Below are 26,491 nucleotides of genomic sequence, written 5' to 3'. Positions count from 1 at the left end.
GGCTTCCTGCTCATTCCATTAAGTGAGGCCCTTGACTTCTGCCCTAAAGTCTTGCCCTCCCCACGCACGACTGCTGGGATCCCAGATGCAGCTGTTCTGCATGTGCTCTGTTTATTCAGGGCATTACTATTACGATTAAGAAAAAGGAGTAATTTTAACTCTTGCACAAAAGTACAGATACGGAACCAGTTTGTAGCTACGGCATTTGGCTTTCCTTCTTTTTTTAAATTAGAAAAAGTTACGCATTTGACCCATTCCTTGATTTCAGACTAGTGGGATTAGGTGATGAATATTATTTATATGTTGATGTGATTGTTGTAACTTTTTACAGTGGTACCTCGGGTTACAGGCGCTTCAGGTTACAGACGCTTCAGGTTACAGACTCCGCTAACCCAGAAATAGTACTTCAGATTAAGAACTTTGCTTCAGGATGAGAACAGAAATCGTGCAGCGGCAGCAGGAGGCCCCATTACCTAAAGTGGTGTCTCAGGTTAAGAACACTTTCAGGTTAAGAACGGACCTCCGGAATGAATTAAGTTCTTAACCTGAGGTCCCACTGTATATACATAGCATATTCTTCCTACTTTATCAAGATGCTTAAGGCAGCTTTCAAATTTAACCAGCAGAAACCAGTGAAATACAGTCTTTAAGCATATTTTAGAACCCATCTCATTGGTTGATACAGTAATACAGAGCAAAGCTCCTAACAATCTGTAATGCCTGCATAACTTGCTTTTTTTAAAAATCTGGTTTCACATCCCTGCTTAAATGATTGCAGTGTCAGGCTTCGGTACACCTCTTTTGGAAGGGGGTTCTAGGGCTGGGGAGCCACCACAGGAAAGGCCCTGTCTTTTTCAGTTTCCATCTGGACAGATGCCACATCCGCACTATACATTTAAAGCAGTATCATACCAATTTAAACAGTCACGGCAAATCCTAGGAAGTGTAAAGACTGCTGAAAGATGTTTGGAGACACCTATAATCTTCTCACAGAGCTACAATTCCTAGAGTGGTTTTAACAGTCAGTTCCTCGTCCCACTGAACTCTGGGAATTGTAGCTCTGTGAGGGGAATAGAGATCTCCTAACAACTCTCAGCACCCTTTACAAGCTACAGTTCCCAGGATTCTTTGGATGAAGCCGTGGCTGTTTAACGCAGTATCATAGTGCTTTAAATGCATAGTGCAGATGGGGGCAGAACGAGAACAGAGCCTCTCCTTTAGCCCTTGACAGGCAATGCATGTGAGTGTGCGTGTAACTTTATAAAGGAGAAGTTAATCCTAAATGCATGAAGGAACACTGCAAACCTCAGGCACAGAGGACTAGGCCTAAGGTAGGCAGGAATGAATATAACACCGGTCCTGAAAGACCTACACTGGCTCCCAGTACATTTCTGAGCGCAATTCAAAGCACTGACCTTTAAAACCATAAACAGCCTCGGCCCAGTATACCTGAAGGAGCGTCTCCACTCCCATCGTTCTGCTCAGACACTGAGGTCCAGCTCCAAGGGCCTTCTGGGGAATCCCTCCCTGCGAGAAGTGAGGTTATAGGGAACCAGGCAGAGGGCCCTCTCAGTGGTGGCGCCCGCCCTGTGGAACGCCCTCCCATCAGATGTCAAGGAAATAAACAACTATCTGACTTTTAGAAGACATCTGAAGGCAGCCCTGTTTAGGGAAGTTTTTAATGCTTGGTGTTTTATCGTGTTTTTAATATTCTGTTCTGAGCTGCCGAGAGAGGCTGGGGAAACCCGGCCGGATGGGCTGTGTTTCTACATTATTATTATTACTACTACTACTACTACTACTACTATTATTATTATTATTATTATTATTATTTATTATTACTACAGTGGTGCCCCGCAAGACGAATGCCTCGCAAGACGGAAAACCCGCTAGACGAAAGGGTTTTCTGTTTTGGAGGTGCTTCGCAGGACGAATTTGCTATGGGCTTGCTTCGCAAGACGAAAATGTCTTGCGATTCCTGGGGTGTTTTTTTCACTCCCCACCCCCTTTTTCTAAGGCACTAAGCTGCTAATAGCCTTTTAGCAGCTAATCCGCTAATCCCTTAAGACTTTAATAGCCGCTAATAGCCGCTAAACCGCTAATAGCGCTAATCCGCTAATGGGCTTGCTTCGCAAGACGAAAAAACCGCTAGACGAAGAGACTCACGGAACGGATTCTTTTCGTCTTGCGAGGCACCACTGTATTATTATTTGTTTAGTCAAAAAAGAAAAGAAAAGCAAAAGTACATTTTAAAAGACCCACTCTTGTAACTTTGTTTTATTTTCCAGCTGAAAGCAGCCAAAGCAGCGGACAGTTCCAAGGGAGGCCTTCGGAGGTGTGGTCCCAGTGGCAGAGCCAACATCACAACCAGCAAAACAGTGAGCAGCATCCTCACCAGCAAACCAGCCAGACAGAAGTGTTCCAGGTGAGTCCCTGGACCCGAGATTCAGCATGGCAAGGTGATCCGTCTCTTGCAGGTGACCTTTTGGGTCCTGGTAAAAGGCAGTGCGGGTGGCGCTGTGGGTAAAAGCCTCAGTGCCTAGGGCTTGCTGATCGAAAGGTCGGCGGTTCGAATCCCCGCGGCGGGGTGCGCTCCCGTTGCTCGGTCCCAGCGCCTGCCAACCTAGCAGTTCGAAAGCACCCCCGGGTGCAAGTAGATAAATAGGGACCGCTTACTAGCGGGAAGGTAAATGGCGTTTCCGTGTGCTGCACTGGCTCGCCAGAGCAGCGATGTCACGCTGGCCACGTGACCCGGAAGTGTCTCCGGACAGCGCTGGCCCCCGGCCTCTTGAGTGAGATGGGCGCACAACCCTAGAGTCTGTCAAGACTGGCCCGTACGGGCAGGGGTACCTTTACCTTTTTAAAAGGCAGCAAACTGTCAACAAATATCATTTTATCCAGGGGTCAGCAACCTTTTTCAGCCATGGGCCTGTCCAGTGTCCCTCAGACCATGTGGTGGGCCAGACTATATTTTTTTTTTTCGGGGGGGGGGGAATGAACGAATTCCTATCCCCCACAAATAACCCAGAGATGCATTTTAAATAAAAGGACACATTCTACACATGTAAAAACACGCTCATTCCTGGACCGTCGGTGGGCTGGATTTAGAAGCGATTGGGCCGCATCCGGACCCCGGGCCTTAGATTGCCTACCCCTGGTTTATTCCTTATGGAAAGAACTGGTCGGTCATCTTGTTACATCCAAGCTAGATGGTGGCAGGATGCTGTATGTGGAGCTACAGAAACTGAAGTTTGGTGCCAGCTCCAGGTTTAAGTGGCCCTACGCAGGTGTGAGCCCTGGTGGGCTTACCTGGCTGGGCTGGCACTGCGCTACACCAGTCCTGAGATTTTGCACAGAGCACTTCTTTCCTTAAATTGCCAGCTGACTGTTCCTTGCTGCTTTTGCCGTTAGTTGCTGAACAGCAGGCTTCCTCAACCTCGGCCCTCCTGATGTTTTGAGACTCCAATTCCCATCATCCCAGACCACTGGTCCTGCTAGCTAGGGATCATGGGAGTTGTAGGCCAAAAACATCTCAAGGGCCGAGGTTGAGGAAGCCTGCGGTACAGTTAAGGGACAAAGGGGGGAGATGCTAAAGGGGCTTTGCCCTAGATAAGGATACAGTGGTACCTCAGGTTAAGAACATAATTTGTTCTGGAGGTCCGTTCTTAACCTGAATCTGTTCTTAACCTGAGGTACCACTTTAGCTAATGGGGCCTCCCGCTGCCGCCATGCAATTTCTGTTCTCATCCTGAAGCAAAGTTCTTAACCCGAGGTACTATTTCTGCGTTAGTGGAGTCTGTAACCTGAAGCGTCTGTAACCCGGGGTACCACTGTAGAAGAAGAAGAGTTTGGATTTGATATCCCGCCTTTCACTCCCCTTCAGGAGTCTCAAAGCGGCTAACATTCTCCTTTCCCTTCCTCCCCCACAACAAACACTCTGTGAGGTGAGTGGGGCTGAGAGACTTCAGAGAAGTGTGACTGGCCCAAGGTCACCCAGCAGCTGCATGTGGAGGAGCGGAGACGCGAACCCGGTTCCCTAGATTACGAGACTACCGCTCTTAACCACTACACCACACTGGCTCTCTAAAAATCACGTTTCCCTCTCATTTTCTTTTATCATCCAGGATATGCTGCCTATTCCAGGAGATCCAACCCAAGGGACCGGCAATTACAACATTGAAGATTTTGCTGATTTGGGAATGTTTCCTCCATTTTCTGAGTAAATTTTACCTAGCCAGATAACCTCTGCAAAGGACATTCTGGGAAAGGAAATCAGCGTACCAGGGCAGTATGAGATCCACTTTCCCTGTGTTAACATTATCATAGAAGCTATCATACTTCAGATAATCACTTGCGCTCCTTCCAAGTGTTGACCATGCAAGTTCTAATGAAATAACCTAACGCCACCTGGTTGGCATTTGCCGCGAGGATTCATTTTGTATTTCATTCCCATTTGTGGTAGGGTTTTGAGCTTGGGTGGGGCGGGTGGTGGGGACGAGCAGGGAGGCGGTTTGATTTTTAACTTTCTCTCGGCTCTTAATATTTGAATGTGAACCATTTCTAACTTCCCTCCTTAGAGAAAGCTGCTTGTGTGAACAGATAATGAAATAAGCACTCCAGTCCTCTGCTGGCTACTTAAGATCAGACCTCCAGTTGTGAGACTCCCTAGGTGTGACTCATAGACCACGGGGGGTCAGAGAGCTCCATTCTGGTGGTTCTTGGAAAGGTAGCAGAACAGCTGAGAGTGTCTGTGCATGGTTGTGCAAATGGTCCCCTCACCCCATGACAACAGAGATTGAAGCCATTTTGATCCTTTTTATGGTCATTTTAGGCCAGTTTGAATGTAAGGTTGTGTAACTATAACCTAGTCCTTTCTGGCAGGAGGTTCCAGCGCCTTTCCTATCTCATTCTAACACAGCTAGGCTTGAATGTATGTACATTTTAGTACTATCTGTATATCTGGTGTTGTACAAACTGGATCTTGAGTTTTGGATTTGTTATTTTACCATATACAAGGGAGGTCTGTGCCTGAAGAGGGTAGCAATATATTTGGAGGGCTTACAGTCCAAGCTTAAGGGGACAGGTTGCACATGTATCTCGCTTTGAAATCCCTATATGCCCATTGGGGCTCTGCACACCACTCCATCGGCTATATAAATGAATGTGGCTTTGGCAATCTACGGTTTCACCTGCTTGTAACACTCAGCCAAACCATTATGACGACATTTCTGTGCAGTGCGCCTTTGCACCCTACAGCTGGATTGTGACCATAATACTGCTTGAAAGTGGTTTAGAAAACAAACAAACACATGTGGGTTGTTGTTGCTTTTTAAGCTCAGCAAGAAATTGGCAAGCAGCCTTGCAGCAATAGCTGTAGTCAGCAGCTGTGTGGGCCATTGGTTTCTGGAAAGGGGCAGGTTCTAATGTGGAGCCTAACTTGCTTCCTAGCTATCTTTAGCTAACAAAATGATGGTGGTGGTGGTAGTTCTGTTGAAAAGGCTAGTTCAAAATGTTTTATCAGATGGAAGGTGGAAATACATGTTAACTCTGTGCTTGGAGCTGCTGTCAAATCTCCCACTTGCAACTGTTAGAATCAGAATTCACCCCCAGCCCTGCTCAGCTGTGATGTGTAGGATCTATGGCCATGAGGCCATGTTATGGAATGCTTTCCTGCCCATCGTTGGCCACTGCTGGCTGGCGCAGAGAAAGGCAGCAACATTCCAATAAGGGGATTAGCCATTTTGTTCAAATTTTAATGAGAGACCTCCTAGTTCATGCTTTCTGTACCATTAAGCCTGCCAAAACACAACTATCCTTTGGAATTCGCACTTCTCTGAATTTTGCAATGGAGTTTCTCCAGACAGAAAATGCATAAATTGGTGGGAAGTGTGCATAAAAATGCATGCATTAGTGAAAATGACACATAAGCATGCAGTTTTTTTAAAGGGAAATTGCAGTTATTTGTATATTGGTCAAAAATGCACATAGAAGTGTGTATATTAGGAAAAATTAGCACTAAAATGCTGACAAATTTTAATGAGGATTCCCTCCCCCCCCCCCCATTGCAAATTGCTGGAGAAATGAACTTAAGAGCGGGGGGGGGGGGAGAAACTTGGAGAACCAGAAATTGACAAATTCATCCAACTCTACAAAATGGGCCTGATATGCCTGGTGCAGCAGTGCCATTTTCAACAGAAGTCTCACCTTGAGTGTAACATGTAGTTCCACCTATAATTTAAATCATCCGTTTCCATATTTTCCTCTCTTTGCATTAAAGCACAGTATGTAATTATAGGTACCTCTTAATAAGTCTACTGTTACTTAAGCTTCTAGTTCATTTCGGGGCAGTGTTAACCACCATGTTTGATTTCTCCTATTACCTCAATGTGCATTTTTACACACTGGACAGCATTCAACTAAATAGTTGCACTAGCTCAAGGATGAACACTAGTGCAGTGGGATTTTTTTCTCCTCACATCCCCCCCATGCCATCCCCAAATCTGCTCTGAAGGGTTGGAGAAAACCCCAGAACAGATTTAGGGAGCCCAGCAGGAGGAGAGAACATTCCATTGTGCGAGAAGAAATCCTTCTGTTAGTGGAACATTTTGCATAGCGCTACATAGAATACAACTCTGTATCCTTGTTTTTCCTCTCCCTTCCAAAAGTTACTCGGCCATGCAGCCATCAATGCCTTATCAATGTCATACTGTCCGATTTGTAGCCTCGCAAGATGGGCAATGGACAGATGTGTTTGAGAGTTGGTGAGTTTGTTTTTGTGGCTGTGTTCAACTTAGAAATCAAGAAGCAAGGCTGGCCCTTAGCTCTGTAGGCTGGGGAGGGGGCAGAAGGTGTTGCTAAACATGGGTAGGCAAAGGGTAGAATGGTAATGTTTTGCTATAAATATGGGAGCAAAAGATGAGCTAAATTGTCAAACCTGTTTTTCTGGATTAACAAGTGCATGGACACAGGCCATTCTGCTTATAATAACTCCTGGCATGATCCAGCCAAAGTTAAGCACTTTTCATACTACAGTGGTACTTCTGGTTACGTACTTAATTCGTTCCGGAGGTCCGTTTTTAACCTGAAACTGTTCTTAACCTGAAGCACCACTTTAGCTAATGGGGCCTCCCGCTGCCGCCGGAGCACGATTTCTGTTCTCATCCTGAGGCAAAGTTCTTAACCCAAGGTACTATTTCTGGGTTAGCGGAGTCTGTAACCTGAAGTGTATGTAACCTGAAGCGTATGTAACCCGAGGTACCACTGTATTGAACCCAATCCAGCGCTAAAGCCCACTGATTTAATGGGAAAGAGTGGCAAGCAACTACTTAGTTAGAGCATCCCATTAGGACTAACTAAGTATATCCAACCCATGTATCAGTTGTGGTCAGCTGATTATGCCCTGCTTGAGTTGTCCACATGACAAGCAGTTAAAACAGCAACAGTGAAAAGGAGGCATTTTGCTAAAGTGGCCTCAAGGCTTGCAGACAGCATGCTTTTAAATATGATGTGCTGTTTTGGGGCAGGGATTTGGTTGGTTGAGGACTACATCTGTAATTATTATTTGCTGCTGTTTCATTAAATTGTTGTTATCATCATACACTGCTTTGAACATTGGGAAAGTGCCCTCTAAGTATATTAACTAAATGTATTTGCTTGTCTGATCACATCCTGTCATGTGACCAGCACAGAGATCTGACAAGCCAACAAACCCAAGATTCTGGCAGGCTCTGACCACCATGACTTGCCTCATCCTTCTCTTGACTCCACCCCTTGGTCTGCCCATTCATCCCGAGACATTGGTTTCTACCATGGCTCAGCCCTTGATCCTTCATTTCTGCCTGTGGGGCGGGCAGAATTCAACACAATTCACATTTAAAGGTGGACATAGCTAATTCACACTTTCTGAAAATACGCAAAACAAAACACAGCCATCCTTTGCAATTCACGTCTCCAAATTTTGTGGTGCAGTTCCCCAGACAAGTAGTGCGTACAAAAATGCATATACCAGGGTAAAGTATGCGTAGAATAGAGTTACTTCAAAAATTTCTTATATTAAAGAAAGTTGCTTTGAAAAAATAAAAGTGTACATTGCATAGAAACGTGTATGTTCTGAAATTTCATCACAATTTCAGTGCAAGTTTCTCTTAAGGACTTTTTAAAACAAAGAATTTTCAGAATGAAACTGAATCTGCGCTGATTTTGAGATAGGAAAAATGAGAACCTGAGTGAAACCAAAATGGACAGATTCATCCAACTGTAGCTCAGGCCCCTTTCTAGGTGGGAGCAAGGAGGAAATGTTTTTTGAACACCACGCATTATCAACAGTATTCTCCCACTGAAAACAATGTGCTTAACTATGGCAAGATCATCCTCATTGACTTCAGCAGGGAAGAGGTAAGCAGGCGTTTGGAACTCTCATTCATTTAAAACTGAAGGTGCTCAGTTCAGAGCTTCAGATTATGTGCCATACCTTTGCCCCTTAAAAATATATGCCAATGGTGTGTGTGTGTTTTCATTGACTTTTTCTACCATTTGCATCCGTATCTGTTAGAGCCCTTTGGTGTCAATGTGGAACTGTGTTGTGGATAAAACTGTATTTTGTACTTCTAAGTGTTCTGTATAGCAAAACCAGTTTTGTGTGTCTGTATAATTAATAACCTGCCTTTTAAATTTTCATTAAAATAATAAAGCATCACAAGCTGTTGTTAACTGCTGCTGTCATGTAACGCAGGGGTGGAGAACATGCGTTCTGAGAGCCAAACACAACCATCAAGCCAGCCCTCAGGTCTCTTCCCCAGGGTCCACATTCCTTGACAGTCTTGCTTCCTACACTCCTTGGGTGCTTTTGTGGGGCTGGACAGTGCCCTTGAAATGTGACGATGCCCCTTTGCTTGCCTGGACGGAGTGTGGAGAGAGGTGGGTGTGGTGTAGGAATTTCCGACTTTCACATGGCTGGAATGTAGCCAACTGTACAAAGGTAAGACTCGCATCTTTTGATCTACCCATTTTTGCCCACCTACCACTGTCATGTGATTCCCAGAAGGCTCCCTGTGAAGTCCCTCAGACCGTATGTTCTCCTACACCTGAGAACATCATAAGAGCCTGCTGGGTCAGGCCAAAGTCTCACGTAGTCCAACATTCTGCTCTCACTGCGGTCAACTAGGTGCCTGGGGGAACCCTGAAAGCAGGACCTGAACACAAGAGCCTTTTCCATGTATGTGGCTTCCAGCAACTAGTTTTCAGAACCATTACTGCCTCCAAATACGGAGGCAGATTGTGGACATCAAGAGCCTTTTCCTCCATTAGTTTCTCTAATCTTTGAAAACCATCTATGTGGCCATCACTCCTTCCTCAGGAGTGAGTTCCATAGTTTAACTTTATGCTGCATGAATAAGTACCGTATTTTCCGTTCCATAAGACGCACTTTTTTCCTCCTAAAAAGTAAGGGGAAATGTCTTTGCGTCTTTCGGAGCAAATGTGTGGCCGATCACTGGCTCCCTTTTCGGCCCCACCCCCTTGCCCAGGCTTCCATTTGTTTCCCCAGCGACGTGTGACTGGCTGATTAGATTATCTGTCTGGAAACTATAGAAACGGCTCCCTTTCCTTTCCTAAAAAAGCTGCAGAACTGGGAGTTGAACCCCAAAAAAACAAGGCTTTTCCGCTTTGCAAAAGAAGCTGCACAACTGTCAGCTGATCCTCCCAAAAACAGGGCTTTCCCCCTTTCCTCCTCTGAAAACTAGGTGCATCTTATAGTCAGGTGCGTCTTATGGAGCGAAAAATACTGCACTTTTTATCTATCCTGAATCTTCCAGCATTCAGCTTCATTGCATGTCCACAAAGGTCTAGTGTTACGAGAGGGAAATTTTCACTCTCTCCACTTTCTTCTCGCCCCTGCATAATTTTACAAGCTATCATGTTTCCTCTCCATAAAGTTATAGACACCACCTCTACACGATGTAGTGAATGTTCTTGATTCTAATGCAAAGAAATGGATCTTTGTGTTGTATCCATCTACATTGTACTCAGAGCAGACCCATTAAAATCCATTGGCCCAAGTTCCATCATTTTAGTTAATTTTAATGGGTGTACTCTGAACAGGGCTAGCAACCCTTTTAAGTTTATTGACTGAGCAACCTAGGTTGCAATCTCAAATATGCTTACTAGCCTGGCCCACTGATCTTGGTGAGATCTACCTCCAAGTAAAAAATGCATAGGATTCTACTATTCCATAATTTGCTTGTGATTTTTTTTTTATTCTACATTTCACAGTTTTTTGAGCAACTGCCTCAGAGGCTGGATGGCATGGGTAAGTTTATGTGTGTTTCCCAAAGGCAGGCAGTGATGCCTCCCACATGGGGTCACCACTGAGAAGGCTGTGCTAATAAATGGCAAAAGCAGCATTAAAAGATGGAAATCGGAGCAGGAACTCGCTCACCAATCTCAAAATACAGCACTGGGGAGGGCGGTGTCCCATTGAAGGAATATATATAATGGAGGAGAGGGCAAGGTGTAATGTATATGAGTAGGGAGGAAATTAAAACACACAAATGTTGTTAAAAGTAGCATCAGATTTTGCAGCGACAGCTAATCCAAAATGATCATTGTGGTGGAAGTAGAATGGCCTCTTAATGGCCTCTCATGACCACCCTATGATTTAAGGGAGGCAATAAAACACGGTCACATCACATCCCTTTAGCCTTAGAAGACCTTCGACTTATCTTGCTTTGAGCTAAATGCTGTGCATCCATTGCACTGAGTGCTGCAGCGTTTGCCAAATACACCGTGGACATCTCTTCCAATTAATGAAATATAGCTGCCCTACATTCATCTGCCCTGACCAGAACATGCCACCTGTGTCCTTTCATGCCAGCTGTGTTTCCCTGGAAGATGTGCTTGGTTTGTCTTCTCATAGCTGGAACCAGGGCTCATTCAATACAATTTGCTGGCCAAAGGAGAAGATGGTATTCGCTCCCCAAATTCCACATACAGAAGCCATCCAGACTGACAATTGAATCTTGCTTTGACACTGGTGGCAGGTAAGTATCTTCCAGGTGCTGGTGGTTATAAATGCTGCCCAGCGATAAACCATTGTTACTACTACTACTACTAATATTATTATTATTATTATTATTATTATTATTATTATTATTAATAATAATAATAATAAATTTTATTTATATCCCGCCCTCCCCAGCCGAAGCCGGGCTCAGGGCGGCTAACAACAATAAAACAGTACAACACAACACAACGCAACACTCTAAAATCATTCATTATAAAATTAATTCAAATCAACCATTGGGCCAGAGTTCCGCGAAGATTGCCAAAGGAGGGAGTCAGGCTGCACCCTGACCAAAGGCCTGGTGGAACAGCTCTGTCTTGCAGGCCCTGCGGAAAAATGTCAAGTCCCGCAGGGCCCTAGTCTCTTGTGACAGAGCGTTCCACCAGATTGGAGCCACAGCTGAAAAAGCCCTGGCTCTAGTTGAGGCCAGCCTAACCTCTCTGTGGCCTGGGACCTTCAGGATGTTTTTATTTGAAGACCATAAGTTTCTCTGTGGGACATACCAGGAGAGATGGTCCCGTAGGTATCACCCCAATATCTACATCAGTGTGACATTTCAGGGGTTCCAGGCGCTTACCTGGGGTTCATGTTTCCTCTTGGAAATGAGGCACAGTGGAGATTGTGATGTCTTTATGATATATGGTTTATTTACACATATATACAACCTGAGTCTACAACGGAGAGGTTCCTAGCATTGCACTCCTAAAGCGCCTCTTGATTCTCCCATAGGTGCTGCTGCCTTGGATCCAAAACAGAAATCAGCCATGCTCTCTGTCTCTTTTTTTACAGCCTGCTACAGTTTTTGCCAGTACATCACTGCCAACTGTTATCCCAAAAACTCTGGCCTTTTGTCCCCTTCTGACTACCTATCTGGGACGCGGGTGGTGCTGTGGTCTAAACCACAGAGCCTAGGACTTGCTGATCAGAAGGTCGGTGGTTCGAATCCTCGTGACGGGGTGAGCTCCCGTTGCTCGGTCCCTGTTCCTGCCAACCTAGCAGTTTGAAAGCACGTCAAAGTGCAAGTAGATAAACAGGTACCGCTCTGGTGGGATGGTAAACGGTGTTTCCGTGTGCTGCTCTGGTTTGCCAGAAGCGGCTTAGTCATGCTGGCCACATGACCCGGAAGCTGTTTGCGGACAAACGCCGGCTCCCTCGGCCTATAGAGCGAGATGAGCACACAACCCCAGAGTCATCCACGACTGGACCTAATGGTCAGGGGTACCTTTACCTTTACCTAACTACCTATCTAGAGAAAGACGGGACTCACACCTCTCTGCTATCTGGCACAGAGTAATTGCTTTGTTAATTTCACAGGTAAAAGGTAAAGGACCCCTGGATGGTTAAGTCCAGTCAAAGGTGATGATGGGGTTGCGGTGCTCATCTCGCTTTCAGACCAAAGGAGCCAGCGTTTGTCTGCAGACAGCTTTCCCGGTCACACGGCCAGCATGACTAATAGAAATACTTCATTGTCACTGTACCACTTGTTTAAAGTGAGATTAAATGAGCCCACCCCCCAATCTCTCAGTCCTTGTTACACTCTGTGTGCTGTTGTACAACTACCAACACCGAACGTCAGCTGCAATGTTGCTGTCTTCCATTCAGCAGCCTCATGGCCCACAGGTAGAAACTGTTCTTTAACCTGTTGGTGCGGCTTATCATGCTTCTGTATCTGCTGCCTGAGGCCAGGAGATTAAAAAGGTGCTGGCCAGGGTGTGAGTAATCCCTGAGAATGTTCCTCGCTCTTCTGAGGCAACGGTCTCCTGCGATAACATCTAGCGGACTCAGGGGACAGCCCATGATATCATATGCTGTCTCCACCACCCTCTGTAGGGACTTTCTGTCCATGGCTGTCAAACCAGCGTACCACACCGTAATACAGTATGAGAGAACACTTTCTATTGTGGACCGATAGAAGGAAATCATCGGTTGCTGTCTAGCATTGTTCTTTCGCAAGACCCTAAGGAAAGGAAGTCTCTGTTGGGCCTTCCTAACCACCTGGGCTGCATTGACCTTCCAAGTAAGGTCAATCACTAAGATGGACTCCCAGGAATTTAAAGGAAGAGACTCTCTCCACACAGCCCCCCAATATACAACGGGGCTAGCTCCCCTCTTCCTCTGAAAGTCCAACACCATCTCCTTTGTCTTGCCAATGTTTAGGTGCGGATTGTTCTCTGAGCACCATGTGGATACCTTTGAATCTCCCCCCTGGACGCAGATTCATCTCCGCCTGTAATTAAACCCATTATGGTGGTGTCATCAGCAAACTTAATAATTGCAGTAGATGGGTCAGATAAAATGCAATCATATGTATACAACGAATACAGGTATGGACTTAGCATGCATTCCTGTGGCAGGCCAGTGCTGAGCTTCAGGGAGGTAGATGTAACAGGCCCAATCCTCACTATTTGTGTCCGATCTCTCAGAACGTCTTTAATCCAATCACAGATGTTAGAGGAAAGGTCCAAGTCCCTTAACTTTCTGATCAGAATGTCCAGAAGGATGGTATTGAAAGCTGAGCTGTAATCAATAAACAGCATTCTGACATAGTTCCCTGGTCTCTCTAGATGACTCACTGCAAGGTGAAAAGCTGTAGCAATGGCATCATCTGTTGACCTGTTTCTCCTATAGATGAACTGGTGTTTATCAGAGTCCGGTGGAAAACATGTTCTGAGGTGTTGAAGGATCAATCTATCGAAGCATTTCCTCACTACAGATGTTAATGCAATGGGTCTATAGTCATTTAGGCAGTTAATTGCTGTTTTCTTTGGGACTGGGATAATGGTGGCTGCTTTCAAACTTGATGGAACACAAGTGGTTTGCAGAGAGGTGTTAAAAATCCTCATCAAGACCCCTGCTAATTGATCGGCACAATTTTTTGCCACTATTCCCAGCACCCCATCTGGGCCAGCAGCCTTGCTGGGATTCACCGCCCGCAATGCAGCTTTCACTTGATGGTCATATAAAACAAGTGACTGTGAGTTTGTAGGCTGGCAAACAGGAGCTGAGATATCTGCTCTTTTTGCCTCATAGCGGGCGAAATAGATGTTCAGCACTTCTGGCACAACAGAACACCGTGACAGAAACCAGAGCGCACGGAAACGCCATTTACCTTCCTGCCGCAGCGGTACCTATTTATCTACTTGCCCTTGTGTGCTTTCGAACTGCTAGATTGGCAGGAGCTGGGACAGAGCAATGGGAGCTCACCCTGTTGTGTGGATTCGAACTGCCGACGTTCTGATCAGCAAACCCAAGAGGCTCAGTGGTTTAGACCACAGCACCACCCCCGTCCTGTTAACGACTGCCATTCTCAGGCTTTGTTTCCTTAATGATCCACACTCAGCAATGGACCACCAGGTTGTCCTGGCTTGTATTTTTAACATAAGCAGTTTGGCTCAGTTTAACTCCACAAACTTTGATTAATTGTAACTTTATTGGACCCAGGAATTTAGGGTGTCTGGCACCCCACAAACTCACAATGTTTTATTGTGACATCCAAGCACAGCTACTTTGTTCCTGGAGATGGCTAAGGCAGTGATCCTTGCCCCCAGAGCAGGGTATTACAAGTGAATCAGCCTGTTCCCATGCTCATCTTGGATGGTGACCAAGATGCTTTCTCTCATGTGAGATCAGACTGCACAAGGGGCGAGACTGGGGGGGGGGGCTCATCAATGGTGCAAGAGTGTGAACAACACTTGACTCATTAAGAAAACAGCGCAGAAGAGAATGAGGATGCTCTGAGCTGGCAGGTGTGTAAATACAAGGAGACAGGAGATGTTGAGACGCAGCCAAATTGCATCAATGCCAAATCAGTCTAGACCCTGAAACAAGTGCAGCTGACGCTGGCAAAAGTCTCCTAAGCAGGAGAGCTCTGGGGTCACTAAAGAGTAGTTCAACAAAGCCAGGCTACCCAGGGAGCAACTTGAGTGGTAAGACATTTCTGGAGTATAGAACCATTTCTGGCAGTAGGGTGTTGAGAGGGCAGGAGGCTGCATATCTGAATGATTCCCCCACGCAAAGAAAAAACTAGATGTGTGAAAGCTTTCCTTGGGAAGCTTCTATATCTTATACATGACATGACATTTTTCTAAGTGTAGGGAATATATACAATGGTACCTCAGGTTAGTGGGACGCGGGTGGCGCTGTGGGTAAAACCTCAGTGCCTAGGACTTGCCGATCGCATGGTCGGCGGTTCAAATCCCCGCGGCGGGGTGAGCTCCCGTCTTTCGGTCCCAGCTCCTGCCCACCTAGCAGTTTGAAAGCACCCCCAAGTGCAAGTAGATAAATAGGTACCGCTTTATAGCGGGAAGGTAAACAACGTTTCCGTGTGCTGTGCTGGTGCTGGCTCGCCAGAGCAGCTTCGTCACGCTGGCCACGTGACCCGGAAGTGTCTCCAGACAGCGCTGGCCCCCGGCCTCTTAAGTGAGATGGGCGCACAACCCTAGAGTCGGACACGACTGGCCCGTACGGGCAGGGGTACCTTTACCTTCACCTACCTCGGGTTAAGTACTTAATTCGTTCTGGAGGTCTGTTCTTAACATGAAACTGTTCTTAACCTGAAGCACCACTATAGCTAATGGGGCCTCCCACTGCCGCCGCACCGCCAGAGCACGATTTCTTTTCTCATCCTGAAGCAAAGTTCTTAACCTGAGGTACTATTTCTGGGTTAGCGGAGTCTGTAACCTGAAGCGTATGTAACCTGAAGCGTATGTAATCCGAGGTACCACTGTATAGGGAAAGCACCAGGACAAGACTAAACAAAATCCTGCTCAGACAGGGAGCTTTAAAGTGTGGGCCTATGCCTGGAAAACACAGCACAAAAGGAAGTATAGATAGCCTTAAAGCAGAATAAAACCACCACTAATGCACTATTCTTGCATCAAGAACATGTTGCAGAATAAGGCCGTAATAAAACATGGTTCTGGAGGGACCCCAATATTCAGTTTCGTCCCTTAGAGCTGGTGCAGTTTTTCCAAGCTGCAGGAGAGGGAGGTTATAGGAACACAATTATTATTTCACAGCGGGCAAAATCATTGGTCATGCAAATTCATCTTAACTCAGTTTCTTTTAGGTTGTAGGCGCTTCCCAGCCTTGCAAAGGATGTTTACTAGTGTTACTGCATTAAATGACGTAAGCAAACAAGTGTGGCGATCAGCGGGAAAGGATAAGGCAGAGTGTATGATTCAGACTGAACAAGAAAACAAAAGTAGAAAACCTGGAGCCTGAGAAGGTTCCTCAGCCAAGAGCTGCTGTAAATTGGAACGTCTCTTCACTTGGCTCCTGGCGCCTGACCGCCATCATCTTTCTTTAATTATTGTGTTAGTGTGTCTTTTTATTTAGGGCAGAAACCGTTTTCCAGAAATTCCCTCCCAGGTTCATTTTGCTTTTTCAAATGAAGCAATTGTGTTTTTTAATTGTTAAAAAGCACACAACCCTGAAAACCTCACATTGTCTCCACTTTGTACTTTCCCAAACTTGGGTGGCCTATAGAAGTTTGCTTTCTTTCATTATTTTTTTAAGAGAGGCCAGTTTCTAAAGTGTTAGCAGTCATGATTCCATCCTAACCACGTCTTCCAGGGAAAACTGATCTACTTTTCATTGCACTGCTTGTTCAACCTTGACTACTCCATACCCCTCAAGCGTCCTGATTTGAGCGGGACATCCCAGAATTACAGAACCCATCCCAGTTTCTGACGAGATCCTGGAATGTCCCATTTTTTGATCTGGCACTCTAGTGTAAGTCAGCTGCCTCGCAGCAGATCGCTGGACCAAAAGACACTCATTTTTGTGTCTCATCGGCTAGCTTCCGTGAGAGTTCGGAACCAAAAAAATTAGTGTCCTAATTTTAATCAGTGGGATGTTGGAGGGTATGCTACTGAATTCAGTTTGTACAGGGGTCCTGGTAACCCAATAGTGTTCTATAAAGCAGGGTTCTAAACAGAGGCCTGCAGCACAAGATGTTTTTATAGCAGGCCTGCCTGATGTCAGGCAGTGAAAGGGACACAGGTAGCGCTGTGGTCTAAACCACTGAGCCTTTTGGGATTGCTGATCAGAAGGTCGGTGGTTCGAATCCGCGCGATGGGGTGAGCTCCCACCCCAATGACCTTCGCCTCCATGGACAGCTGTGAGTCCAAAATGACTCCCAGGCTGTAGTATTAGTTCTTTTCATGTCAGCTGCATCTTACCCATTTGTAAGTTGCTTTAGGACACTTTTTGCAAGGAGACAGATGAATAGACATAATAAACAGCAATAATCATAATGTTCTTAAGCACTCTGTTCCCATGTTTACCTAGAGCTCCAATATACCAGTACAGTCATCCACCTTCATAAAAGACTCTTTATTAGGAAGACCCAGTGCTTGGCTCAAAAACTCTTGACCTGACCTTGCCACAAAGTAATCATGAGTAGGACAACTGTATGAAAAATAGCAAGAACACAGGAGGCTGCTTTATACTGAGTCAGAACACTGGTCCATCTTGCTCGGTGGCTCTCTGGCGCTTTGGACAAAGGGCTCTCTCTACCTGGAGATGCCAGAGACTTGACTTGGGACATTCTGCATGCAAAGCAGAAGCTCTGCCACTGAGCAGCAGACCCTCCCAAGTGTCCCTATTTTGCAGGGACAGTCCCGGATTTACAGAAGCCATCCCAGTTTCTGATTTGATCCTGGAATGTCTGTCTTTCCCTTAAAGGTAAAGGTAAAGGGACCCCTGACCATTAGGTTCAGTCTTGACCGACTCTGGGGTTGCGGCGCTCATCTCACTTTATTGGCTGAGGGAGCCAGCATACAGCTTCCGGGTCATGTGGCCAGCATGACTAAGCCGCTTCTGGCAAACCAGAGCAGCACACGAAAACGCTGTTTACCTTCCCGCCGGAGCGGTACCTATTTATCCACTTGCACTTTGACGTGCTTTCGAACTGCTAGGTTGGCAGGAGCTGGGACCGAGCAACGGGAGCTCACCCCGTCGCGGGGATTCGAACCGCCGACCTTCTGATTGGCAAGTCCTAGGCTCTGTGGTTTAACCCACAGCGCCACCTGCGTCTTTCCCTTAGGACATCCCTATTTTCATTGGTGAAATGTTGACAGGTATGGAGTTATGAGACCCCTGAGTCAAGGAGATAAGTAACTATACATCCATTAGAAGACATCTGAAGGCAGCCCCATAGAGGGAAGTTTTCCAATGCTTAATGTTTTGCGATATTTTTATATATGTTGGAAGCTGCCGAGAGCAGCTGGTGCAACCCAGTCGGAAGGTGGGGTATATTTATGAATGAATCGGACATCCCTATTTTCATCAGAGAAATGTTGGAGGGCATGTACCAGAGAAAACACTTCTGAGGCCTGCCAAATAGCTGGAAGGAAGTTGCTTCAGTGGGAAAGATAAAGGATGTCTGTTTCCAGTTCCACCCATCCTTTCTGCTTTCATGACCGCCTTTCTCTTTGCTCTGAAGGCTGATGCTGCTGGTGAGATTGAATAATCAGGATGCGATTGATGTGGCTGCAGCTACGAAAATATTAACCCCTATGAGCTGCAACCAGGTGGTGTTCCTGCCTTCCCTGCTCATATTTGAACAGAACAAATAAGCATAGATAACGCTGACCTACTGTACATGGCCCTACCCAGAGTCCTCTTGGGAAAGCTCTTGGAGGGAAGGGGAGAAAATATCAGCGAAGCCTAATTTCTGCAAAATAAAGGATGAGTAATTTCCTCGCGTTGTGACGTCAAGAGGGCTCTTCTTCCGAGAGCACTGTTTGTTTAGGTGACTGGACTTTCAATGCACATTCATGCGTCAACAATCCTCTTCCTTTGTGAGCTGTGGTTTTGTGCCCAGCAATAAATCCAGTTTCCAGGAGAAATGGGGAAAGCCAACGCCCTCGTCGTTACGCAAGAGATCCCCCCTGTGTTTCCTGTCCGTTTTAATGCCTCCCTAATGCTCCTTTGACGGAATAATAGCTGAAGGCATCAACATCCTCAGTGGAGAAAAGCCGGCCGAGAACCGTGCCACTGAAAAATCCATAAACAAACCTTTTGGGATTTCAGAGTTAGTAATTTCTTCATAAGTGGGATGAATTGTGAAGCAGCGGCAAAATTAAATTGATTCAGACTGGGGGGAGGCAGCGTCCAGTTGATGTAATTCTCCCACTGGCCCAGAAAATGCTTCCATTCCCATCAGTCCTACTGCAGTGAAAGCAAATCTGAGCTGCAGTCCTAAACATAGAGGGCAGGGGTTATGGGGGACACATCTGTGCCATCTGCTAGCGGGGTGTGTGTGTGTGCATGCGCGCGCACCAAGACTTTCAGTTTTTAAAGTGAAACCATCTCAGCACAAAATAAATGTTGGGGTTCTCAGCATAATGCAAGGCTAGAGACCACCATGGCACAATCCCATGGCACAAATCTTTTCTCTGTTTTGAACTATTTTGTAGCAATGCATTCCAACATATACTGTTTAAGCAGAACTCAGTATGAGTCAATAAATGGCTTTGACTACTCATGTAATTAGTCCCATAACATACTGTTACAAAAAGGTTGTGAAGATGGAAAAGAAACAAGTTTTTGTTTTCATTTCTAGCCTTTTGAAAACCTTGTTCACATCTATTTCTTTTTAAGAAACAGCCTTGTTAAGTACCATATCCTCAACTGCACAAAAACTATTTCACGACACACCTTTTTCTTTACGCTGCAAAGCATATGCCTAGTTGCATGTTGCAAAGACCTCTCCCCTAAGCAGCTAACACCCTTCACATTCAGACACAATGCAAAAATATGATATAGCATTACACAAACAAACCTCATGCCATGAGCTCCCCATCCTCACTATTCCCAGGCTACACTTCACGCTAGTCCTGCTTCATGTCCCCATCAAGAGCTTTTGCCCAGCTCAAATGTGACCTTTGACTGAGCTAATGCCTCTTGCTTGCTGGATGGAGAACAGGGAGATGTGTTTGGCTGGCGGCTGTCCATAGAAACCTCTGTCTTTTGCTATACTGTACAAAGATTGGGGGGGGGGGCTGCAAGGCATAGCTCATAGCTTCTCTGAGTTATGCAAGCCCCTTTGCCACAGCAAGGCAGTGATCCAGAGCAGAGACATCACCTTGCCAACAAAGGTCCGTATAGTTAAAGCTATGGTTTTCCCAGTAGTGATGTATGGAAGTGAGAGCTGGACCATAAAGAAGGCTGATCACCGAAGAATTGATGCTTTTGAATTATGGTGCAGGATGAGACTCTTGAGAGTCCCATGGACGGCAAGAAGATCAGACCTATCCATTCTGAAAGAAATCAGCCCTGAGTGCTCACTGGAAGGACAGATCCTGAAGCTGAGGCTCCAATACTTTGGCCACCTCATGAGAAGAGAAAACTCCCTGGAAAAGACCCTGATGTTGGGAAAGATGGAAGGCACAAGGAGAAGGGGACGACAAAGGACGAGATGGTTGGACAGTGTTCTCGAAGCTACCAGCATGAGTTTGACCATACTGCGGGAGGCAGTGGAAGACAGGAGTGCCTGGTGTGCTCTGGTCCATGAGGTCTTGAAGAGTCGGACACGACTAAACAACGACAACAACAACAACAACAAAGATTAGAGTCACACCTCTTACACCAGCCACTTTTTCCTCTGTCTGGCATACAGCACTTAGAAGGCTGCCCATAAGGAATGCCACCCTCAGGCTGAAAATGGTTTCACGTATCTTCTTTAGATGCTGCTGCAAACTGGGCCCAGATGTGGAGGGAATGAGCAGCAGTGACAGTCAAGGAAAGAGGCCCATTGAAGATATCTTGCCCAAACCTGGAGCCAGCATTGGAAATAGCCCTTGTGTCTGGTTGCCTTGGAGATCTGTTTCCAGTTGGTTTGGCCCAGGGATGGGAAACCTGTTGCTTTCCAGATGTTGTTGGTCTCCAACTCCCATCATCCCCATCCACTGGCCAACAACCTTTGGAGAGCCATAGAGAGCTTTGACAAATACTGACCTAGACTGGAATTTTCAATGGGTTATGCTGGGGGGAGCTCGGCGCAACTGGATGCCTTCATCTGCCCCACCAGCAACAAAACATGGCTCTTCCATATCATTCTCTACAGCCACAGCAAGCACTGTAACTCTGCAAGAGTTTGAACTATTAGTTTGGCTGGTGGCTGTCCATAGAAACCTCTGACTTTTGCTATACTGTACAAAGATAAGGGGGGAGGGCTGGATCACTGTGGCGAAGGGGCTTGCATAACTCAGAGAAGTTTGAAGGCACACTCTTCCATTGTCTCCCAAGAGAGATGGCTGCCAACCAACTCATTTTTTGTAAACACCCACACAAACTGTTATATAGTTTGTTGATGGCCCTTGGCTAAGCAATCTGGATTTTAAACTTCCGGGTTGAGCGCCATCGATCATGGCGGCCCCCTGCTGAGCACCGGAGGGGGAAGCTCCGAAAAAAACAGGGTTCTACCGCCACGGCGACGCGGGGGACCCTTGGAAACGTGGACGGAGGAGGTCTACGTCCGTGGGACTCGGCGGGCACCAACAGCGCTCTCCCAAAACGTCTCCGGGGCTCAGTAAGAGCTCCGGAGCGTGGCGGGGGTTGAAGCAGTGCTGAGAGTCAATCGCTTCTTTTTCGGAGTGACGTCGCGCAGCTGTGATCGGAGCAGCGCTCAACTTTTTCCTGTGCAATTGGGACTAAAAAGAAGGATCCGTGAGTAGGAAAAATACAAATACTTTAAAGGATCTGATGAAATTAAGCAAGAATTGAGAAGTAATTGGATTTAAATTGGACTTAAATTAACAACGTAATATGATACCGAAGCGGAAAGGTTTAAACAGGAAGTCAGCCTTCCGCCTGTAAATATTGGAAAGCAAAGACGTGAGGACTAAAAACCCTACAAAAATAAAGTTCGAAAGGGTTGAAATCTGAAGTCTTTGGAGAGAAATCCCCCCCCCTCGGGAAGCAGGGAAAGAGGGGGGGGAGTTTAAAAAAAAACTTTTTTTTATTGCCTGCATTGAAAGAAGTTTACTATAAAGTTCACTGCCTGGACTCCTGGTCCTGATCTGTCAAATCTGAAAGTTAAGCCATATGGACTGTGGAAGTGCTTAAAGGGATTTTTTACAAGGACTGGAGTAATGGATATGGAGTTGTGAGTTGTGGATATTGAGAGGGAACATTACTGATACAAGTTTGCTGTGAAAGGAGAGTGGGAGACATATTATCCCTTCAGCTGCAACATCTGCTAGGTCCCCCTGGTGGCTACTGGAATTGTTACAGAGCTACAAAATAACTGAGAAAAATTTCCACTGTTTACTTTGGAGTAGATAACAAGTTACAGCTGCAGAGTAACCTTGAAACAGTCGGCTTATGGCAGAGGAAAGAGGGAAAGTACAGCAATTTCAAGACAAAACAACAAGATCTGGCAAATCTTTTCACACGGGAAGGAGGGGATCCTTCCCAGAACCTACAGGAAGTGCCTCTGTTACACCTAAAGTTAAAGTAATGTCGGGGACAGAAGACCTTATTACGGCAGGATTTGCAAGGGTACAGGGATCCTTAGACAAACTGACAGAAGAACTGGCAGACACTAAAAGACAAGTTACGGAATTAAAAAGCCAGGTCGCAGAAACAAATAAAGGAGTAACAGAGGCCTTCCAAAAAATAGAACAAAATTCTGCAAATATAAAGCAAAATACAGCTTCAATTAAGGAATTATTGGAAGCATCGGCCGAGACAAGAAAAATTGCTGAGGAGGCAAGGGAAGTTGCAGTTGCCACAGAGGAGAAATTACCACCGATGAATAAGCAACTAGAGGAATATAGAGCAAGATTTTCTATGCTGGACCTGAAAGAGAGACAAACGAATCTGAGAATTAGAAATATACCAGAAATTGAGGAAGGAAGCCTGCGGGACCTTCTTACACAAGAATTTGAGAAATTTTGGAACTTGGAACCCGAGAAAGAGGAATTTAAGATCTTGAGTGCCTTTCGATTGGGAAGAACAAGTAAAAGGATCAAAATTAGAGACTGTTTGGTTACGTTTCGAACCAAAGAAGAAAGAGACAAGGTTCTTGGACTACATTTTCAAAAACCCTTGGTAATTAATCAATCCAAAGTTGAGATCTTTAAAGATATTCCAAAATTTCTTTTGGACCTTAGGTCAAACTACAAGGACCTGGTTACCCAACTAAGAAAAAACAATATCATCTTCAGGTGGGAATTCCCGGAAGGAATTTCTTTCAGTATCAAGGGAAGAAAGATAAAGATAAAATCAGTGGAGGACAAGAATATATTCCTAGAAACCTACGAGGAGGACCTACAGAAGGGAATTTTAAAAGTAACAGACCCATCAGAATCATCAGAGGAAGGGAGTGAAGGCGTGACAGGAGCAAAACCAAAGAGGACTCGGAAGAAAAAGACGCCACCGGATTCGACAGATAAGGATAAGACGTTGGGAGCAACTGGAGGAACATAATAGAATAAATTCACCATGTCTCTGCAAATTTTAAGTTGGAACTGCAATGGTCTTAACTCGATTCGAAGGAGGAAATCGATCTTTCATATCTTAAAAAAGGAACAATTGGACTTAATTTGCTTACAAGAAACACATGTGACAAGGCTCCATAGGAAAATTTTAGTTAATAAAAGACTGGGCCAAGAATTTATCTCATCTGACAAAGTTAAAAAAAGAGGGGTTGTAATATATGCTAAAGAGAGCCTCTCACCAAAGTTTATGTTCAAAGATGAACAAGGGAGATATTTGGCAATTGAAATCCAATATCATGGACAAAAATATCTGATAGTAGGTGTGTATGCACCTAATGATGGAAAATCCGAGTTTTTCAAGAAGTTGCATGAGACATTGATGGATTATTTGGAGTACAATGTGATGTTGATGGGTGACATGAATGGAGTAGTTTCGACAAATATGGACAAGGCACAACGACAGGTAGTCACCAAAGATGGGAGACTACCAAAAACCTTTTTTGAATTGACTGATAACCTGGATGTGGTGGACATTTGGAGAACTAAAAACCCCCTAGGAAAAGAGGGTACTTTCTTCTCTGAAGCCAAAATGACCTGGACAAGAATCGACCAGATATGGATTACGAGAGGACTGGCACCGAAGACAAAAAAAGCGGTAATCTGCCCAAAGACTTGTTCCGACCATAATGCTGTTAAGATGGTAATGAACTTAATACCAACTGGCTCCTTTAGATGGAGGATGAATGACGCTCTGTTTAGAGACGAGGAAATAACTAAGAAGGCCCAGAAAACCCTGAAGGACTATTTTGAGATAAATTTAAACACTACGGTGGAGAAAAGAACTGTATGGGACGCAAGTAAAGCTGTTATGAGGGGGTTTCTGATTCAACAGAATACGTTTAAGAAGAGACTACAAAAGGAAAAAAGAGAAAAGATCTTAGAGAAAATCAATGAGGGAGAAAAGAGACTAAGAGTAAAACCAAAATCACAGGAAATTTTAAGAGAAATTAAGTTATATCAAGTTGAATACATGCAAATGATAAATCAAGAAATTGAATGGAAAATAAGGCAAATGAGACAATGGACTTTTGAATCAGCAAACAAATGTGGAAAGTTATTGGCATGGCAAATAAAGAAGAGACAAAAACAGAACACGATAACAAATTTGGAAGTGGAAGGAAGAAATATACAGAACCCAGTGGAAATAAGGACTGCCTTTCAAAAATACTTTAAACAGCTTTACTTTCAGCAACCCCAGAATGAAGCAGATATAGAGGAATTTTTGAAAGAGAACGGGCTATCGAAAATATCTCAAGAAAGCAGATTGAAACTGAGCGATAGGATAACAGATCAAGAAATTCAGAGTGCCATTCAGAATATGCAACTAGGCAAGTCTCCAGGACCGGACGGACTGACTGCCAAATACTACAAAGTATTGAAGGACTGGTTAATTCAGCCGTTGAAAGATGTTTGTAATGAAATACTTCAGGGGAAAAAAGCACCAGAAACGTGGAAAGAAGCTTTTGTCACGCTTATACCGAAGACAGAGACTGAAAAACATCAACTTAAAAACTACCGCCCAATATCGCTACTGAATGTGGATTACAAAATCTTTGCAGATATTTTGGCTAGAAGATTCAAGAAAGTATTAATAGAGGAGATTCATAAAGATCAAGCAGGTTTTCTCCCAGGAAGACATCTATCTGACAATGTGAGGAATATAATAGATATATTGGAATTTTTGGAGGAAAAAATAAATACAAAAGCAGTTCTGATATTTGTGGATGCGGAGAAGGCCTTCGACAATATCTCTTGGAGCTTTTTGAAGAAGAATCTCCAAGGTATGGGGGTAGGCCAAGAATTTGAAAATGGTATAAGTACAATCTATTCTGAACAAAAAGCTAAACTAATTGTAAATAATGTAATAACTGAGGAGTTCAGAATAGAGAAAGGTACACGACAAGGTTGCCCAATTTCCCCTTTACTTTTTATATCAGTCCTGGAGGTGTTGCTGAATATGATTAGAAAGGACCAATTGGTTAGAGGGATACAGGTCGGATCTAAACAATATAAATTAAGAGCATTTGCAGATGATTTAGTTTTGACATTGCAGGAGCCAGAATCCAGTGTAAAAAGAGTCTTAGAATTGATTCAAGAGTTTGGTCGATTGGCAGGGTTCAAATTAAACAAAGTCAAAACCAAGGTTTTGACAAAGAACTTAACAGAAATTGAGAAAGAAAGGTTTCAGAATGAGACAGGATTGACAGTAGTGAAAAAAGTGAAATACTTGGGAATTACCATGTCTGCTAAAAATTGGAACTTATATAAAGATAATTATGATAAATGTTGGTCGGAGATAAAGAAAGATCTAGAAACATGGTCTAATTTGAAACTCTCGCTAATGGGTCGCATTGCTGTGATAAAGATGAATGTACTGCCAAGAATGTTGTTTCTATTTCAGACGTTGCAGATTATAGACAAAACTGACTGTTTCAGGAAGTGGCAAAAGGATATATCTAGATTTGTCTGGCAGGGCAAAAAGCCAAGGATAAAATTTAAAATATTAACTGATGTTAAGGAAAGAGGGGGCTTTGCCCTGCCAGATCTGAAACTTTACTATGAAGCAGCAGCTTTTTGCTGGCTAAAAGAATGGCTACTTCTTGAAAACACCGACATGTTGGACTTAGAAGGATTTAATAATGTTTTTGGTTGGCATGCATATTTATGGTATGACAAGGTCAAAGTGCATAAAATGTTTAAAATCCACATTGTCAGAAATGCATTGTTTAAAGTTTGGATGAGGTATAAAGATTTGCTTGAAAATAAGACTCCAAGGTGGTTGTCTCCAATGGAAGCAAAAGCACTAAAAAAACTCAATATGGAGGCCAATTGGCCAAAATATTGGGAGATTTTAGAGCAAGATGGTGATAGAGTGAAATTACAGAGTTATGACAAATTAAAAAGTAAGGTTCGAGATTGGCTT

The 26,491-nt window shown here is 44.7% G+C and overlaps 1 protein-coding gene and 1 long non-coding RNA gene across 6 annotated transcripts in view; one reads left to right on the top strand and one right to left on the bottom strand.

Annotated features, from left to right (window-relative positions):
• ARNT2 (aryl hydrocarbon receptor nuclear translocator 2) overlaps positions 1-8,695 on the top strand; it is a 147,332-nt gene extending 138,637 nt beyond the window's left edge. For 4 of the 5 annotated variants that reach the window (XM_083412001.1, XM_083412000.1, XM_083412002.1 and 1 more), the window contains exons 18-19: positions 2,289-2,425; positions 4,125-8,695. In XM_083412001.1, coding sequence (XP_083268127.1) covers positions 2,289-2,425; positions 4,125-4,223 — 236 coding nt within the window. In that variant the 3' untranslated portion in view covers positions 4,224-8,695. The remainder of the gene's footprint in view (positions 1-2,288; positions 2,426-4,124) is intronic. The other variant, XR_014504571.1, reaches the window with a different exon arrangement.
• Positions 2,244-9,492, bottom strand: LOC310663926. The gene is made up of 2 exons (XR_014504681.1): positions 9,399-9,492; positions 2,244-2,492 (listed from the first exon to the last, which is right to left on the bottom strand). It is a non-coding gene; the product is annotated as an uncharacterized lncRNA (long non-coding RNA).
• Positions 9,493-26,491: the final 16,999 nt, after the last annotated feature.

This window comes from Podarcis tiliguerta (genome assembly GCF_965153285.1).
Source record: "Podarcis tiliguerta genome assembly, chromosome: 14".
Taxonomy (NCBI): Eukaryota; Metazoa; Chordata; class Lepidosauria; order Squamata; family Lacertidae; genus Podarcis; species Podarcis tiliguerta.
Note: the sequence above shows the minus strand (reverse complement) of the source record. Positions and strands in the feature narration are given on the sequence as shown.